This window comes from Alosa pseudoharengus, unplaced genomic scaffold (genome assembly GCF_046254945.1).
Source record: "Alosa pseudoharengus isolate Yale_2024_CS ecotype anadromous, Long Island Sound unplaced genomic scaffold, YU_APseudo_1.1 YU_APseudo_1.1_scf_12, whole genome shotgun sequence".
Taxonomy (NCBI): domain Eukaryota; kingdom Metazoa; phylum Chordata; class Actinopteri; order Clupeiformes; family Clupeidae; genus Alosa; species Alosa pseudoharengus.
Window position 1 is genome coordinate 31,468,775 of NW_027468587.1, and position 18,814 is coordinate 31,487,588.

Genomic DNA, 18,814 nt, shown 5'->3' on the forward strand with positions numbered 1-18,814 from the left:
TACTCAAGAGAGCAGCTCACTGCAGTGCTCACAGCGATGCTTATCCTACACTGGCAGCTTATGTAATATGGCCTATAGCCGACACATACACCGACACATACATGTGTGTGTGCCTACGCACTCAAGCCTCTTATACATACGTACACACACACACACATACACACAAACGCACACACACACACGCGCTTACGGGAACATGGGATGGGCTACGTTGCCTGAGCAGAACTGGGTTAAGACTCAGCAATCCTTCAGACCCCAACCCCGCCCCCCTTCCCCTCCCTGATGTGGCCATCGCTCGCTCACCGCGAGGCGTTATGTAATCCACCCCACCCCCACCCCCACCCAGCTCTGATCTAACATGATTAGCGAGCCAATACCCCACTCACACACCTGTATTTGCTTTTCTGTCGAGATCTGCTTGCTTTGAGTGTGTAATGGTTGTTTGAAGCATCAGACAAATGTAAGCTGATAGCGTTGCCCCCGATCACAAAACAATGGATGGAGTGTGTTTAGTGAAGGGCACAAGTGATTGGACAGATGAAGGCTGTGGAGAGAGCTGATTGGGTGTTGGGCGTGAGGGGGTGGGGCTGAAGCGTGCTGTTTGTTGATTCAGGCTGTGTTGTCCTCTCATCTCTCTATCTGACCTCTAGTGCACTGGGACACAATGTGTGCTCACCGACAGGATTTGGTTTTCTGGCACACACGTGCCGCCGGCTGCCTTTTTTTCTGGTACTCGCTCGCTCACCTCTCCTTTCTCTTCACTCTTGCTCCAACACACACACACACACACACACACAGGTTCTGTCTTTTTTTCAGACTGTCTCTTTCTGTCTCTCTCTCTCTCTCTCTCTCTCTCTCTCTTGGACACACACACAACACAACACAACACACACACACACACACATTCACACAGAAATATGTCTGAGCAGTGAAGTGGAGGGTTCACGTACACAGACCAGAGACGCAGTGGAAAATGGCACGGGTCACACAACTCGAGGAGTTGGCTGCTTTGCCAATCACAAGGCCAGTAACGTCCTGTCCTGTCAGGCGAGACGAGGCGAGGCGAGGCATCATGTGCAGCGCAGCAGCAGCTGCCTATGAGGCCCGTTAGTCCTGCCCCGTCTGCCACCACCTGGCCACAACCCGGCCCCGAGTAGCTCACCGTCCAGAAGACCACGCACGTTGTTGCTGTAGACCTGTTGTCTGCCCTCTGGTCCACTTGCTTTTGCCCGTCTTAGTGGCAGGCGATCTTGAGCTCATTATAGGCTCTCTCTGAGGTCTGTTAGGAGTTTTAAGGGATGTGTTATTTATTCACATAGAGGTAATATTCACTGTTTCACATAGACACTAGCATTGCATTGTTTAAAAAAACATGAGAAATGGGTTGTGTGTGTGTGTTCCTGCTATGAGACGTAAAACTGAGCTAGAAAACTACCTTGCAGCTTGCTCAATGCAGCAAGCAGAGTTGCATTAGAGCATTAGTTTTGTTATCGAAAGTGCCAGTGGAAGCAATTAAATGGTAGCAAGCACCAAAGAATTGCAGTTTGAAAAATGTGTAAATTTATACAGCAAAGGTACATTGATTCCTTACTGGTTGTGGACACCATGTGGTTTATTATCAGTTTTGTAAAGGTTATCAGCATAGTAGGAAGTAACATTAGGAATCTCTGAACTTTTGAAATCATTGGTCCAGCCCATTAGGATGCTATGATTGGAAACATTTCCCAATAGACGTTCCAATAGGCATTCCAGACTCTTGTCACAAAGTGAAATTAATTGAAAGAGTCCAGTGATACCAGGCCATCGTTCCATAGAGGAACAATTGAGGTCAAATGTCAGAAGGTGAAAAAAAACATCTCTGTGTGAACGCCGCTTTAGTCTCTCCATCTGCTCACACACACACACACACACACACACACCCACAAACACAAACACACACACGCACACACACACACACACACACACACACTAACACACACACACACACACACACACTAACACACACACACTAACACACACACTAACACACACACACTAACACACACACACACACTAACACACACACACACACTAACACACACACACACACACACACACTAACACACACACTAACACACAAACACACAAACACACACACACACACACACACACACACACACACACACAGACACACAGACACACACACACACACACACACACCTTCCACCTCCGCCCCTGCTTCTCTGCTGTCTCTGACCAGAGCACAACAACGGCGCATGGCACAGCGGAACACAATGGCCGCGACCGCTCTGACCTCGGCTGTCTGTCCCTGGCCATCCCCAGCTTCTCAAAGCGGCCCACGTGTTGACAGCGGCCGCGGCACACATTATGTAAGTGGACAAAAGCCTGGTCTGCCTGTGCAGAAAATCTGTGCCTTCCTGCTGCCTGAACTAAACTCTATTGTTGTGTGGCCGAGGTGGGCTGCACGGGCTACTCTGCTCACAGCTTGTGTGGACACTGGACAAATGCCGTCACGGTGGTCCTCAACACTGGAGACAACACACTGCCCCATGACGCATGACAAAGCAGTGTATGTGTGTATAGCGTTTGTGTTTTGTTTTGTTTTGTTTTGTATGTTTTTGTTTGTAGTTGTGGTATTTTAGGCCAAGTCTTGGTTTGGTCTTTGGTTGCTGGCTTGAAGCCCTGACCACTTCCAGAGCCTCATTCTCGCTGTGGCGTGTCTCTCCACGAACACATGATCGCCGTTCCTCTGCAACTACAGGGTTCTTTTGTGCAGCTCCTCTCCTCTCCTCTCCTCTCCTCTGGGATTGTTTCAGATGTGTGCTTGTCACTCCACGTGCAGCCTCAGCACTCTTTCCTTTAGTCGCCAGAGGCGTGAAGGGCAGTAGCAGTGTGATCCTGTGTCTAATGTAGCGATAGGCCGACTAATCAGGCCGATTTTTGCTGATTAACTAAGAAAAACCCATATCTGTCAACCTCTTGAATGTCCAAGTGTACTCCAGCAGATACTGTCTGCACAGTGTGTGGTGGTTAGTATGACTAAACTCCGTCATAAGCGTAGTCCATGCAGCACCAACATTTTGTGTCTGCATGGACGTGTGTGTGTGTGTGTGTGTGTTGACTGTGCGTGGACATGCAACTGGCTCAGTGTTGATGGAAAACGTACAATATTTATGCCTTTTAATTTAGTAAATGCTTTAAAGTTTAAAGCATAAAGTTTAAATGATGCACATCAATTGATAGGATTTGTACACCTAGTGTCTGATCAACTGTTACACGATTTTACACGATTTTTTGGGCTAACCTGTAAATAATTTCCTCAGTTTGACAATCGACAGTCCGTGTTGAAATCTTAAATGCCTACACGACTTCAGAGCACAGAAATATCCATAGTGATTGTACGTTCAGAATGCGGTCTCCCACCAATCAGTGGTCGGAGCGCCAGTAAACATTTGTTTAGAATATCAGTCTGCGGCCCCAGCTGTGGCGCAACTGGCTGGGGCACCTGCACCGTACGCCGGCGACCCGGGTTCGATTCCCGCCCCGTGGCCCTTTCCGGATCCCACCCCGACTCTCTCTCTCACTCGCTTCCTGTCATTCTCTACTGTCCTATCAAAATTAAAGGCACAAAAAGCCCCAAAAAATATATATATATAAAAAAAAGGAATATCAGTTTGCAACGGAAGCCAGGGGTGGAACCATTTTTCAAGCAAGAGTGTTCACATTATTGTGGGCCACGACAATTTTTCAAATTCATATTAGTGTTGCGAGATTCGCTCAAAGCGTCAATGTTAGCATATTTTAATTAAAAATACTTTCATATGCGAAACTGGAGTGGCGTTAGGGGTGGCAAGACATTGTTTTGGGGTGGCAGTTATGCTAAGCGACTTGCAGGACAGATGCCGGTTTTTGTCCCCTGGGAATACAACTACAAGTTGATATGGCACGTTGATAAACTGAGTTTTGTTCAGCCGAGATCAGACCCTGCACTTGACCCCAAGTTGCTCCGGGGGCACTTAAACCCAAGTTTCTCTCGGGACAATGTAATCCCTTGTAATATAGTTGACATATATAAGTCGCGTTGGACAACAGTGTCTGCTAAATGAATACATGTAATAGACCTATTTTCAAAAAGCCTTTAGTCATTGCTGTACTATTTTTAAAACTTTGATTGAGAGCTTGGCTTTGTGTGCTGACTGATGTGTCCATAACAATAAAATGAGTAAATTGGCTGAGCCAAATAGACCTGTCATGTTAGCCACAGGTCCCGGTGTGTTTGAGTGGGAGAAATTTGGACAGCAAGTCTGCTTTTGTAATCAGATACTAAATCACTGATATGTACCTGTAGCCATGTATAGGTTTATCATCTTTGTGATAGTGCTATGCATATGCTGACTACATTAGAGGTGTTCTAAGACACATGTGCCATGAGAAGACACACATCATGTAATACAGTTTTATGATAATTTCCTTTGCCGCAGGACAGTGTTTCATGCAAGTTAAAAGAAACAAAACCATATTAATATCATATTGACTGCCCCCGTGTATTCATCTCATAGCTGAAGAAATTTTGCAAAATCAATGTATAAGCCGCGGCTAATAGTTGGGAAATTACGGGTACTTTGGATATACAAATGAGCCTGTCTCTTTAGATGTTACGCGGAGCACTGTCTGCGGACATCACGTGTAGCCTACCTGCACCTTAAGATGTGAAGAGGGTGGAGTGGCTGTGTGGGGAGACAGCCCCCTCTTGTCTGTGCGCTAGACCTCTGCTCGCTTTGCACCCAAAACCCCTACGGCTCGTCAGTTCTGAGTTCTGACCGCTGGCATCCACTCGCAGCTCCTGCTGAGGCTCACAGGCCAATCGGAGCACTGCAAGGGGAGGGGTGCGGGGCAGAAACAGGAGTCGGCCTACTTCCACAGCATCGAGAGAGAGAGAGAGAGAGAGAGAGAGAGAGAGAGAGAGAGAGAGAGAGAGAGAGAGAGAGAGAGAGAGAGAGAGAGAGAGAGAGAGAGAGAGAGAGAGAGAGAGAGAGAGAGAGAGAGAGAGAGAGAGAGAGAGAGAGAGAGAGAGAGAGAGGAGAGAGAGAGAGAGAGAGAGAGAGAGAGAGAGAGAGAGAGAGAGAGAGAGAGAGAGAGAGAGAGAGAGAGAGATTGCTGTCAGGGTGTGTGTATGCGTGCGCTCAACCTGCAGGAGAAAGTAAGCTGACTCATACCTCTGGAGCCGTGCTGTGCTCTGAAACTGTGGTAGTGTAGCCAATGCTGCCGGCTGTTTGTTTCACAACTTACGTCTCTCCGGCTGAAGTAAGCACTCCATTGCCACAGCGAGGGCCTTTCTCTAAACATTATGTTTGCCTGTGACATTAAATCGCAGGGACTATTTACCTGTCCCAGAGTTGTCTTGACAAATCACTACTCCAGAAGTAGTTCCAGGAATGTCATCCTATAACTCTCAAGGGGGAGGATTTCTTTGCTTTTATTGCCTCACTCACGGTTTCTTTTGATCCTCAGCCTGTTTGTTATGATGATGGGACACTAGCAGCTTGTTAGGGAGACATGGGGGGAAGTGAGGCCCGTGAACAGATTCCTGAGCTCTGTAGGGTTAAAAATGCATCACTCGGGGCCTACACTCTCTGATCACTTATTGGGTCTGGGACTAGGGATGTAACGGCACACAGAAATCACGATTCGGTATGTACATTGAAGTCATGGTTCGGTTAATTTTCGGTACAATAACCCTTTAAGTGCTGCTAGCCTAACATTAACTGACAATATTGCTGATTCTCAATACCTAAGCAGGAGCAGTATTTTGAAAAAGTGTCAAATGTTTTTTTGCCTTTATTAATTATCTGAACTGACATATGGTCCGCCACTTGATATGTTTGTGTGGGAACTCAAATTTGAAACATGGTCAGTACGCAACTACTACAAAAGCCTACTGTTCATTACTGTTTAAGACTGCAGTTGGTACATTCAGTATTGAACCTAATGTCCTAATGTCCTGTTCGGTGTGAATACTTGTACCTTTACAGCCCTATCTGGGACACAAGCGGCATGTCTTTGTGTGGTGGGAGGAGGGGAGAGGGATAGAGAGGAGAAAAGAGAGAGAGAGAGGGAGCGAATGGAAGGAAAATAATTCTAAGGGAGAGAGCCTATGACTCATTCGGCTTTGTGAAAAGTTGGTTGAGTCAGAGGGGCAGTGGTGGCAGGAGGAGGAGTTGGAAGGATGGGATGAGGGCGATTTTGATTCGGACTCAGTGGTGGTGGCAGCAGCAGTAGTCGCAGGGGGAGGAGGTGGAGGAGGAGGAGGAGTTGAAGATTGGATGAGGCCGATGTTGATGTTAGCTGCATTCAGACCTACGTGTAAGACCGGAGGTTCTACGGATGTTAAATGGCTAGGCCTTATATCTGAACAACATAAACGGTCATTTGGAAGTCCGAACTTAGCCGGATGTTCTACTGCTCCCCTCCTAGTATTTCTGGCGGACATTATGTAAATGAGCTGTGTCTGAACGAAGCGAAGAACATGTGGAGATTCTGTTCATGTGCGTGTTCAACCACATTCAAGCTGTTACACCACACAGAGTTCCTGTTAATGTGCGTCGGTGTCGTTCACACATGACCGCATAATGTCAGCATGTTAGCATCATATCTGAATCACCCAAAGGGTCGGACCTCCATTTGACAAAGCTCCGCATATACTCCGGAGGTTATATCTGAAAGCAGCTATAGACTCTGGCTAAATACACTTCCAGTATGCTCACAGCAATCCAAACTTTTCTCACCAGGAGTTCCCCGCCAGTGGAACAAACTACCAGTTCCTACCAGAGCAGGGACGTTCCTCGCTATCTTCAGAAACCTCCTGAAGACCCAAGTCTTCAGAGAGTACCTCCTCTCCTAGCCAGGGCTTGAAAACGAAATTATTTTTCAAACGTTCCATTCCGAACGGTTCAGGTAGGCCTATGTTTAACGTTTTCGTTCTTGCATGCGTTCCGCCACCAACATATCGGTCCTGAACCGGTTCGGAACGCAAAATATCGTTCGTTCTTAAAGTTCCGGCAGTGTTTGGCGGGCCTATCAAGTCTATTTTTGTGGACTTTACCTTAGAATAGACATACTCATTATTTCCCCTTGATTTGGCCTATACCGTAGCTATGCCCAAAAATAATAAATCACAGGCGGCATCCAAAAACATTCAGATGGGCTATCCATCCCATAGCCTACAGACTTACTGTAGGCCTAACCTATGCCTATAAATAATTTCTTATCAAAAATATTTCTGGATACGTGCTAAACTCCTTACCTGGTTGTAGCCTAAGTTTTATCCATATGGAGATCTTCAAAGGTTTGCGCTATAATTCCAACCCTGTTTATAAACAAACCTGTCTGTTGCTGACAAGGCCTATCTCAAATTTCCCGTTTAACTCTTCTACATAGAACAGGCTATAATTGCGCAAACATTTCAAATCCCGACTTTAAAACGACAAGGCGTGGACAGGCAAAATAGGCTATTACGCATAGGCTACAAACAATTTCCAAATCAGTTTCAGTAGCCTACGCTACGAGCTGGCCTAAGATCCGAAGTGGCAGACAGATATAATATACACATTTGGACCAAAGGTCCATTTATTCGTTTTTTTTTTTCAAACTGCAGAAATCTAATTATTAGGCTGTTCGCCTACAATCACACGAGTAGAACACTTAGGATATGCTTTCGTGAAATTTTATAAAATATATAGAGAACGAAAAAAAAACGTTATTAACCGGTTTTGTGGATTTCAGAATAACGTTTCTGTTCCGGAACAGTTGAAGTCCATTTTTTTTCGTTTCAGTTTCCGCTCCTCGTAAAATTCCATAAAATTCCGTTCGTTTTCGGTTTTCGGTTTTCGTTTTCGTTCCTTGAACCGGTTCGGAGCCCTGCTCCTAGCACTACTACCCACTGGACATGCTTAATCTACACATACCACACCCTGGTTTATTCTGTCCATCCCTGCTTCTTCTCTTGACTTAACTTCGCTTCTATGCGAGTAGTACTTATTGATGCACTAACATGTGTCCTACTATACCAGTGGTCCTCAAACTTTTTCTGTCCTTTCCCACTTTGGAAGTGGGGAATTTTTAAAGCCCCACTTGATCCCATCAACCCGTTAAAGGAACCGTATGTAAGATTGTGGTTAAAACTGGTACTACAATCACTTTCAAATTACTGTAGAGCGGTGTATGCCCTTTCCTTCCCCTCTGACTGGCAGAGCTGGCAACCCAGATGCCAAAACACTAACTGACTATGATGTACTGTGATTAGTAGATAGGTGGAGGGTGGAGCATCAGGCCAAAATACAACATGACAACATCAACATCAGTTTAGAGCTGCAACTTCACTTTTTAAATGACAATATCCTGGCCGGACTGCTGTTGTCAGTGATATAAGTATTTTTAAATGAACATGATTTCTTAATGTCTAGTGACATATCAGGGCCATTTTTTGATTAAATGAAATAAATTTCTTACATACGGTTTCTTTAAAATATATATATATATATTTTTTGCGTTTTGGTTCCACGTTACATTTCCCGTCTCAGTCCACTGGATCAGATGTTATTTGAATTTATGTCGGTCTGTTTATGACTCGTATGTTTGTGTGTGGCTGTTTTGTTTTGAATCTATGATCTTCCTTGTTAAAAAAGAAAGCCGTTATTAAAGATGGGCACAAAGAAACTAATTTCCTCCTGTTCACCGCGCCCCACCTGTCATGTCTCTATTCCCCACTAGTGGGGCCCACCCCACACTTTGAGAACCACTGCACTATACCTTGATGGTTTCCTTTTTTGTGAGTTGCGTTGGATATTAAAAGCATCAGCTATGTGTCCAAATGTAAATGTAGAAGGTGTATGTGTTGGTAATGCAGACCGTTAGCCTCTCAGCATTTTTTACATGTCATTTAGGCTAGACCAGAGTTGACTCTACTGAACAGAGCCGTTTCTACTTCAATGGTGATGCAGAATATTTTTTAGTTGTAAATGACAACCTACCGTATACAGGGCATGATCGAAATGTGATTTGTTTTCTTGGCTCTTTCTTTTGGATCATGGTACCATGGTAATATTGTTGCTTCTCTGAGTCAATATTGACACCTAGATGACACCTTATCAGTGTTTCAGCAGCTTGTGATTGGGAAGAGGCAATGTGAGGCAATGTGTGTGTGTGTGTGTGTGTGTGTGTGTGTGTGTGAGAGAAAGAGTGTGGGTGGCTACTGCCTGACTGCACCGTTCATGATCTCACCTTTCATCTCGTCCTTCCAGTGCCTTCCGTGGGCTGAACAGAAGGTCCACTGTGCTAAGCTCCCACGCGCCACGGAGACACATGGCAAAGGGGGCAGAGGAACTGTTCTGACCCGCCACATAGCCACTGGAGTGTTTGATTGGCTAGGCTGTGACACACACACACAGGCACGCACACACGCACACACATACACACATACACAGCCGTGGGCACCTCCATCTCTCTGTGTTGGATAGAAATAGGCCTATACTTGCAGCAGCAGTGTCAGTCAAGTTCAAAGGACCACCATGAAGTGCTTCCTCCAGGTGGATCGGGCCTTGGGCTTTGTAAAGCCACTTGAGTCAATGTCAGTTGTTAACGGTGCTGAAATGTTAATGGATTAAAGAAATACCGAATGAAACTCGTTAGACAGGAATTATTTCCAGGCATGTTGTTCCGCTTGCGTGATGCTGTTTCACTGCCTTCCACTGAGCGAGGCTCTCGCCCGGGCGGCAGCACAACAGCCCTGAGCCTCGCCGCGCAACACACAGCAGCCCCAGTCATGAGATAACCGTGTGACCCGTAAGGGTCAGTGAATTCCAATGATGGGCAGAATGCTAATGTACTGTTCCAGACGCTCTTATTGGGGTCAAAGGCATGTGGACTTGCGTGTGTCTGGATGTAGACACGGTTTGTCGAGTGTGTGTGTGTGTGTGTGTGTGTGTGTGTGTCCTGCATCGACCGTTTCTATGTTTTTGTGTGTGTGTGTGTGTGTGTGTGTGTGTGTGTGTGTGTGTGTGTGTGTGTGTGTCTGTCTGCGAGTGTGTTCTATTACGAGTATTTATTTCTGTTGCTGTACAATAATGAGGTTACCTGCACTCTGTATCCGTTAGTGGACCAGGAAACTCCCAACTCATATTGTGTTTCCCTCTTCTCTTTATCTCTTTTTCCAGGTGTGGCTGTAAAGGGAGGCCCCTTTGAAGACCCAGCGTGTGTGTGTGTGTGTGTGTGTGTGTGTGTGTGTGTGTGTGTTTGTGTGCGTGTGCGTATGTCTTACATTTCTCTCCCCTGATGCCGCCTGCCACATTGTAAATTCATGATCACATGACTTTGGATATGGACGCAGTCCTGTCCGACTTTGTCCGTTCTACTGGAGCTGAACCAGGATTGGCCCGAGACCTACTAGAAGGTAGTCCTCTCTCTCTCCCCGGAGCACAAGCTCTTTCTATTCTTCCTTCCTCTCTTCTGTCCCATCCCTCCCCCTCTCTTCTCCTCTCTTCCTCTTCCTCTCCCTCCCCTGTCTGTTCTCCTTTCATCCATTCTCACACAGTTGTTGTTAATAGAGAGAGCGCTCGGGGGCATCCGTATCTCTGGCTGTGCAGAGGGGCCATGCGTAAACGCTGCTGTGAAGCTCCAGCCCAGCCTAGCTCAGAGCTCAGCTGGTTTGCGCGGCCTCTCAGCCAACGCTGCTAGTTAGGTAATCCATACGCAGTGAGGTAAAGTCGGGACACTGTTCGCTGCCCACCCCTTTTTTTCCGGTTGCCTAGCAACACACCTTGCAGATAAAGCAATATAGGTTAAAAATGTATTGTCCTGCTAACGTGGTGGCCTTCCCTGACCAGTACAACAGAAGCCAGTGGATTTGTTTTAATGTTGCCGGCGAAACTGAGTCAGCAGCCGCTGGTGAAGATAAGCAATTGTGCCGCTGTTGGTTCATTGTCAAGCCATGACTGATTAGCAGTCATGAATTTCCCCCTGGATTCCCCAAAAGAGAGGCTTGGGTTTGATTGTTTGCTTTTGTTCTTTGACTCCTTGATCTAATCTGACCCTAACGCATCCGTTATGCCCCTGCAGGCAAGAACTGGGATCTGACCGCTGCCCTCAGCGACTTTGAGCAGCTGAGGCAGGTGCACACGGACACCTTGACATATTCATTTGTGGAAGAGAGGGACTACCCTCCCCCCGAAAAGGAGGTGGCTCGAGTGAGCCGTCCGCTCCTGCACCGGCAGGATGAGGTGGTGCAAGGTATGCTTGTTCGCTTGCTCGTCCGCTCGCTCGGTAAAGGTCACTGCACATTGACATTGGAGCTGCACACCGGCAGAGCACTACACTCATGACCTTTGGTATCTCTGCAAAACCAGAAATGTTTATATCCCAGTTTTGATAGAAGACTTCATAGTATTGTGTGATGGCTTAACATTATAATGGCTATGACTTTAGTATGGCTATGATATTGTAAGTATTTATTAGAATAAATGTAAATTAGGGACTGTTTGTTATTTATTGAAGGCGCCACCGGAGTTGCATGACCCTCCCTTGCCTGCAAGAAATTTTTCAATGAACCTCCGACAGAATTGTCAAAAAAGACATGACCTTCCCCTGCCAATTGTCGCTGTCTTCGCCCGCGCTGCTTTGTGCCATGAAGACACTGATAACATTCTTAAATCAACCTCTCCCCGGAGCTTGCATGCTACCAGTCCTTCCTTCACAAATAATCACCGAAACATACATGCCAACTTTTTCTGTGTATCACATATTTTAACTTTTCTCCCGCTGTCTTGCCGTTTTAATATTTTCCCATAGAAAATCCCATATTTTAGTACTCTCATAACATTAGCCCTGCCATCGGGCCTGTCATAACTTACCAACTCTGCACTGTAGACCATAAACTGGCTATTTATATTTTTCTGTGAAATAACCAAATGTATTTGTTCAATTTTATGAAGCAGAATTATGCACTAGGCTACATGGAACGTAACACATTTTTGTTTGCGCAGGAGAGAGAATGACAGCGATTAACAATTTGCACTTACCAATTTGCTGGTTACCAATAAATGCTATATATTTTTGCAAACAACAAAAACAGAGGATGGAGACAGCAAAGCTAGAGATGGGCAAGAACAAGGTCAATTAGTATGCTTGTCAAAACGTTAGGAGCTGGATGTGGATGAATGAAGCATTTCAGCTTTACTTATGTTAAGCATGCACACTATTTAAAGTTACATGGTAAACTAAAAGTAAGCCAAAGGTAAATGTAGCCCTTTTAGGGCTGTATAAAGTTGACCAAATTAATATAGGCTGTTAGGCGTGAATAAAGTAGGCTACTTTGTTGCTACAACTGCAACCCTTCCAACTTTAATGGGGACGAATGTTGACATTTTCCCGTATTTTGGGTGAGAAACCCGGGACATCTCCCTTATTGTTCAATGTTGACATGTTCAATGTTGACAGCTATGGAATGAAAGAGAAAGTAATATGGCGCCAGAAATCACATTCCCTCTAGAATCTTTGCTAGTGCCTAGATGTCCCTCAGTCTCCACTGAGTCTCTACGACAGCCACAGCGCGAGGCCTTTATTTTACTCTCTAGGCTATACTGCAAAGTAGAAGGAAACGAGGGGTAAACGTGGTGTGCAGAGAGGGGTGCCCGAAGTGTGAAGACTGAGACTGAGAGCTACATGCAAATATACAAATATGCACCAAACAGGCCACTTTGAAATTTTGCTGTTTTCAGTCAACAAAGAGACATGACCCTCCCCTATTTTCCTCCATAAATACCGAACGGTCCCTTATCAACATGAAGTAAGAGTAGACCCTTTCAGTTGGTTAGGTTACTCAATTTTATGACTGCCATCCATTCACTGCCTGTGCTCTTTGTAGGCAGCACAGTAACTGGGGCTCTCACCACAGTAACCCGTGTAGGATTTGAAACTATTCCTTAAAGTTATTGCTTATTTCTCGCCCTAGACTGTCACACAGTAGTGGTCAGACATGCTGTAATGCCATTTGTGTGTGTGTGTGTGTGTGTGTGTGTGTGTGTGTGTGTGTGTGTGTGTGTCCGTGTGTCCGTGTGTCCGTGTGTCCGTGTGTATGTGTGTGTGTGTCCGTGTGTCCGTGTGTCCGTGTGTGTGTGTGTCCGTGTGTCCGTGTGTCCGTGTGTGTGTTCAGCGGCCAACGAGAAGCGCCTCTCCAGAGGCATCTCACACGCGAGCTCCACCATCGTGTCGCTGGCGCGCTCACACGTCTCCAGCACGGGCGTAGGCAGCGGCAGTGCCGAGCCGCTCCTGGACACGCCCGTCTGCACCTTCCAGCTCCCCGACCTCACCGTCTACCGCGAGGACTTCCGGGGCTTCATCGAGCGCGACCTCATCGAGCAGTCCATGATGGTGGCCCTGGAGCACGCCGGTGAGGGAGCACAATCTTCATCGCTACTCTTCAGATAGAAATGCCATTGCAAATGATATGATGCACTTGCTGTCCTCGTTGTCCTGTGCTTGTTGTCACCATTTGTCTTTTGTTATGTGTCAATGTCTTGTATGTGGAGCGCTTTGGGTTGCACCCTGTGCATGTTAAATGGGCTATACAAATAAAACTGACTGGACTTGACTTAACCATACTGCCATGCTTAAGACACATAAGACCTTCGAGAGATTCGCCTGATACAGAAAATATATAAGAAGAGGTTACAGAACCACAGTATCAGTGGATCACGAGTGTCAAATGAGAAATAAAGTAGGTCTGTCTAATGTCTACATTATAACCTATACAGCAGACAACTGTAATGTCATGGCCTGTCTCTTGCTGCTGCTGATTGTCTTTACTAGAACACAGCCATGCGGAGCATACCGGAAGGATGAAAGTGAAAGTGTAGAGCGCTTGTCTGGTGACTGGAAGAGCCAGAAAAAGCCCCAGAGCATGCAGAGAGAAGAGACAGAGTTGTGTGCTGAAGCTGAAGCTCTCTTGTGCTTTGTGCCTGCAGGGAGACTCAACTGGTGGACTCGTGTGGGTCCGGGCTGCCAGAGCCTGCTCCCGCTGGCCACTAGCGGAGATGGGAACTGCCTGCTCCACGCCGCCTCGCTGGGTGAGCTTCATTTATTTATTTGTTTATTTATTTGCCCCTCACCCCCCAGCTGCAAGACGCACCGGTGGTCCCAGGAACGTTTAAGGTGAACCCTTAGCCGGTGCCAGGTCTGGGGGAGCCAGGTCTGGGGGAGCCATGCTTGGCGCAGCTGCCAAGCGTTAAAATGCCAACCCGGAGTGACCGCGGGAAGATTAACTGCAGCTAATTAATTAAAGCCAACTGCAACATTAAGCCCCATCAGAGGAATATTAATCCGTTCCTAGACGGCGTCTCATGTGGTCTGTTTTCTCCCAGTGTGCCAAACCGTGTTCCTCAGACCCGGTCACTGGATCTCACCCTTTCACCCTTGGTCAGCTGTGTTTGTTCTCTTTCGCACCAAAACACAGACCAGTCCGTCTGTCGCCAGTGACTCGTGTTAGTTTTGTTTTTGTTTTTGTATTTGAACCTTTCAGTGGTCTTGATTGTGTCCTGTGCTGTGCAGGAATGTGGGGTTTCCACGACCGGGACCTGATGCTGCGAAAGGCCCTGTATGCACTGATGGACCACGGCCAGGAGAGGGAGGCACTGAGGCGCAGATGGCGCTGGCAGCAGACCATGCAGAACAAAGAGGTCAGAACTCCCAGTGCTCGTACATCACCACGGCTCCCAGCCCTCCCTGAAGCTGGAGCAATCATGCATCATTATTAAGCTAACGTGGCTCTGCGGACATCAGAGTCCCAGCTCCCAGTCAGCATCAGTACCCACTGATGCGGCAAGTATTAGTCAGATTATATCTTCAGCAGCACACTATAGCACTTACAGTATAGCATTAGTATTAGTCAGATTACACCTTCAACAGTACACTATAGCACCTACAGTATAGCATTAGTATTAGTCAGATTATCACACTTATATACCTTTTTGGGAAACGGGTCCTTGGTTGTGTAAGTGTGTCTGTGGTGTATATTTTTTGGGAAATGGGGGTGGGTAGGTGATAGCGTACTGGTTAAGGAGCTGGACTAGCATGCAGTAGCCTGAAAAATTGTGGGTTCAATACCTGGCTTCCATCATTGTGCTCTTGAGCAAGCCACTTAACCCCAAGGTGCTTACGGGACAGTGGCCCTTGTGATATAATTGACATATGCTTCAGATATAAACTAAAGCTAATGTAAATATATATAAACTAAATTAATAAATGTAAACGTAAATGTAAACGGGTCCTTGTTTGTGTAAGTGTGTCTGCGGCGTCATGTCAGTAATTACCGTGACCTGCTTTGTAAAGGCCTTGGTGACGTGCGTAGGCGCAGGTGTGAAATTTTATCTGTGTGTGTCCGCGCAGTCGGGCCTGGTGTACACAGAGGAGGAGTGGCAGAAGGAGTGGAACGAGTTACTGAAGCTGGCATCCAGCGAACCCAGAATCCACTACAGCGCCAACGGCAGCAACGGGTAGGACAGCCACCGGATCAGGACCAAAATCCACATGGACAACTAGCAGTCTCTTCCATAGTTTCAACAGTCACTTGCATACTCTAACACTTGCATAGTTTCATGATCATGGCAAATGCACACAAGTATTCTTCCTGGTGGCGACAAGCCATTGCAGTTTCCATAAATTATGAATTTGGCTGTCTTAACCAGGAGAGGTTAGCTAACTCATGACGTGTTTGTGTGTCTGTGTGTGTGTCCGCGCGCGCGCGTCTGTGTGTGTGTGTAGGGCGGAATCCTCAGAGGAGCCGGTGTACGAGAGTCTGGAGGAGTTCCATGTGTTTGTTCTGGCCCACGTGCTGCGAAGGCCGATCGTGGTGGTGGCCGACACCATGTTAAGGGACTCCGGCGGTGAGGGTAAGGATGACCAAAGAAGCCAACCACGATCCTGCTGGTTTGATTCTGTCAGCTTGTGTTACCTCTTTCCTATGCACAAGCAGCCAAATACTAAACACACCCTCCCTAAAACCTTCTGTTTCTTTTGCACACACCTATCTGACATTGCTAGTGTAATTACCAACAAAAAAAAGTCTTTCTTAGCCTGGGACTTCTCTTGTCTGTTGTTGGTGCGTTGATTATCCTGCATTAATTGTTGGCACTAGAAATGTGTAAGCTGTAAGTGCAGTTTAGCCAACTATTATTGACAAAAAATAAGTATGCATGGATTTACAGAGGCTGATGTGTTGGCCATACCACAGGCTGCAGCCGAGGTAGCTAAAGGCTAACCTGCTTTGTTCTGCTCTCCTCTCCTGCCAGCCTTTGCACCGATTCCATTTGGAGGGATTTACCTGCCTCTGGAGGTCCCAGCAAGCAAGTGCCACCGCTCACCCCTGGTGCTGGCCTACGACCAGGCCCACTTCTCTGCCCTGGTGTCCATGGAGCAGAAGGATGGCACCAAAGAGCAAGGTAGAGTCCTCCTCAGCACCACAGAGCAAGGTAGAGTCCTCCTCAGCATCACAGAGCAAGGTAGAGTCCTCCTCAGCATCACAGAGCAAGGTAGAGTCCTCCTCAGCACCAAAGAGTAAGGTAGAGTCCTCCTCAGCACCAAAGAGCAAGGTAGAGTCCTCCTCAGCATCACAGAGCAAGGTAGAGTCCTCCTCAGCATCACAGGCAGGTTGCACCGGGCACCTTATTCAAAGTCCTTTTAGGCAAGTCCCTCCACTCGGCGGCCATATTGCAACGCTTTTTGGGCACTCATTGGGCATCTATTTCGGCAGAAAAAGGCTTCACGACACAAATCTTGCTCCAGCAGCGAGATCACAACACATGATTGGCACGATGTCTTCACAACACACCACATGATTGGCTCAATGTATTCACATGTCGACGTTTTGCCGTGGAAGGGGTGGGATATGTGTAGACAACGGCCATATTGGTGTTACAAACTAACCCCATGCATTTCTATGGAGGATTTTTTGAGTGCTGTGTCTCCTCATTAGAAAGTCTCTGCCTTACTGAGGTGTTCCATTTGCGGAACATCAGCTGCAATTCCCTCGGGATGTATGAAGTATCTATCTATCTATCTATCTATCTAGTTATCTAGCTAGCTTCTACTGTCATCAATGTCTACTCCTGACATGATGGTGGCACACACATTTGAAAAGTCAGGCTAGTCTTCTAAAGCTATTTTAAACACTACGTGAGCGGAACATGTCAGTTGCACACCCGGTGTAGCCCAGCTGTAAGATTTGATTGGATTCTGTGAATGTTTGCCCCTTGCTATTGGGGGTATTGCTAACCGACTGCCTTTACCCATAATACCATCTGTTCTTAGTTTGATCCATAGACACAACAAGACAAATAGAATTACATTTTTTAATTGTTACACGTTACAAGTTATTGTCTTTGACTGGTTTGAACTCCAGCTGGTTTTCCTTTTGTTCATTTCCCTCCAATATGTTGTTGTGGGATGTTAAAGGTTTCATACATAAGTCGTGTGAATAGTACTGTTCAGTTGATCTCTCTCTTATTCAGAGATTTTGTTGTTCTAGCTTCTTTCTTCTCCAACAAGAGTTCCCTGTTGTAGGAAGCCAGGTGGGAAAGGAAGGGTGAAGTGAGGGGAACGTTAGTCATGATTTTCTCACCTTAACTGCTTTGCCTCTTTTGTTCTCTTTGTAGCGGTGATTCCTCTGACCGATTCAGACCATAAGATGCTGCCGCTCCACTTCGCCGTGGACCCTGGGAAGGACTGGGAATGGGGGAAGGATGACGGTGACAACGTCATGCTTGCCAGGTATAGTGGTGATCTTTCATATGTTTTAATCAGCTTGCCTTATCGTTTACCCTTTCGGCACGTTGACTCCGGCCAGAACTGTTTCGGGAGCATTGATTTTATTTGGATATTTGTTTGTTTGTTTGTTTGGTTGTTTGTTTATCTGTTTACCAGTTACTCCAAGGAAGTAAATCGAGTGAAAATCCATTAAAAAGAATGTTGATTAATTTAAGTTCTCAGTCCACTCTGCAGGGGGTGGCCCTTGCAAAACCTGGTTATCACCAACCAACCATGATTAGCTTGCTCTCCAGATTAGTGATCCTTGACAGTCAGGGAGGATTATCAGTGAAAGCCTGCTGCGGAAGGAGCCGTCTGGAAATAGCACAGAGAAGAACAAGAGGATATTTTTAAACTTTGGCTTTTGTACCAGGCTTTGTTTGTTGATTACAGAGCTGCAAAAGAAACGAGACACATGGCAAAGTGGCGCTATTCTTAACAGTTTCTCAATATCCAACCTTATTATTAGGGTGGTTCATGGGAATGTCAGATCTTAGCATTGAGTACTGCTCAGTTATTTTAAAGTTTAAAACTATGCAACGAATAATTGTATTTAGAATAATGACATGAGAAATGAGATCAGGCAGTAGTAGTTGCTCTTGTACTCAAAACCATACATCCTCCAACCTATTTTGGTTTGAGGTTGATGGTTGAACAGGGATGGGTGAGCATCTTCAAATCCTTCAGTCTCCAGTGGAACATCATATCAACATAATTGAACCTGTTTCTCCTGTGTTCTCCCCTAGTGTGACCCTCTCTCTGGAAGCCAAGCTGCACCTCCTGCACAGTTACATGACCGTGACCTGGCTACCACTGCCTTGTGAGGTACAGGCCATCTTAACGATCGCAAGCTTTAGATGAGGGGTCAGGGGTTACGGTTAATGGTGTTGAGGGAAACCTCTTTTCAGGATACTCTCAGTCCGATGTAGAGATTATGGAAAAAAACAAGCTATACATTGGCATG

General features: G+C 46.3%; 1 protein-coding gene across 2 annotated transcripts in view; it reads left to right on the forward strand.

Annotated features, from left to right (window-relative positions):
- Positions 1–18,814, forward strand: part of otud7b (OTU deubiquitinase 7B) — a 38,591-nt gene that overhangs the window by 13,686 nt on the left and 6,091 nt on the right. For both annotated transcript variants that reach the window (XM_076280814.1, XM_076280815.1), the window contains exons 2-11: positions 10,212–10,447; positions 11,113–11,283; positions 13,205–13,441; positions 14,016–14,117; positions 14,599–14,726; positions 15,436–15,542; positions 15,811–15,938; positions 16,338–16,487; positions 17,700–17,814; positions 18,597–18,675. In XM_076280814.1, coding sequence (XP_076136929.1) covers positions 10,363–10,447; positions 11,113–11,283; positions 13,205–13,441; positions 14,016–14,117; positions 14,599–14,726; positions 15,436–15,542; positions 15,811–15,938; positions 16,338–16,487; positions 17,700–17,814; positions 18,597–18,675 — 1,302 coding nt within the window. In that variant the 5' untranslated portion in view covers positions 10,212–10,362. The remainder of the gene's footprint in view (positions 1–10,211; positions 10,448–11,112; positions 11,284–13,204; positions 13,442–14,015; positions 14,118–14,598; positions 14,727–15,435; positions 15,543–15,810; positions 15,939–16,337; positions 16,488–17,699; positions 17,815–18,596; positions 18,676–18,814) is intronic.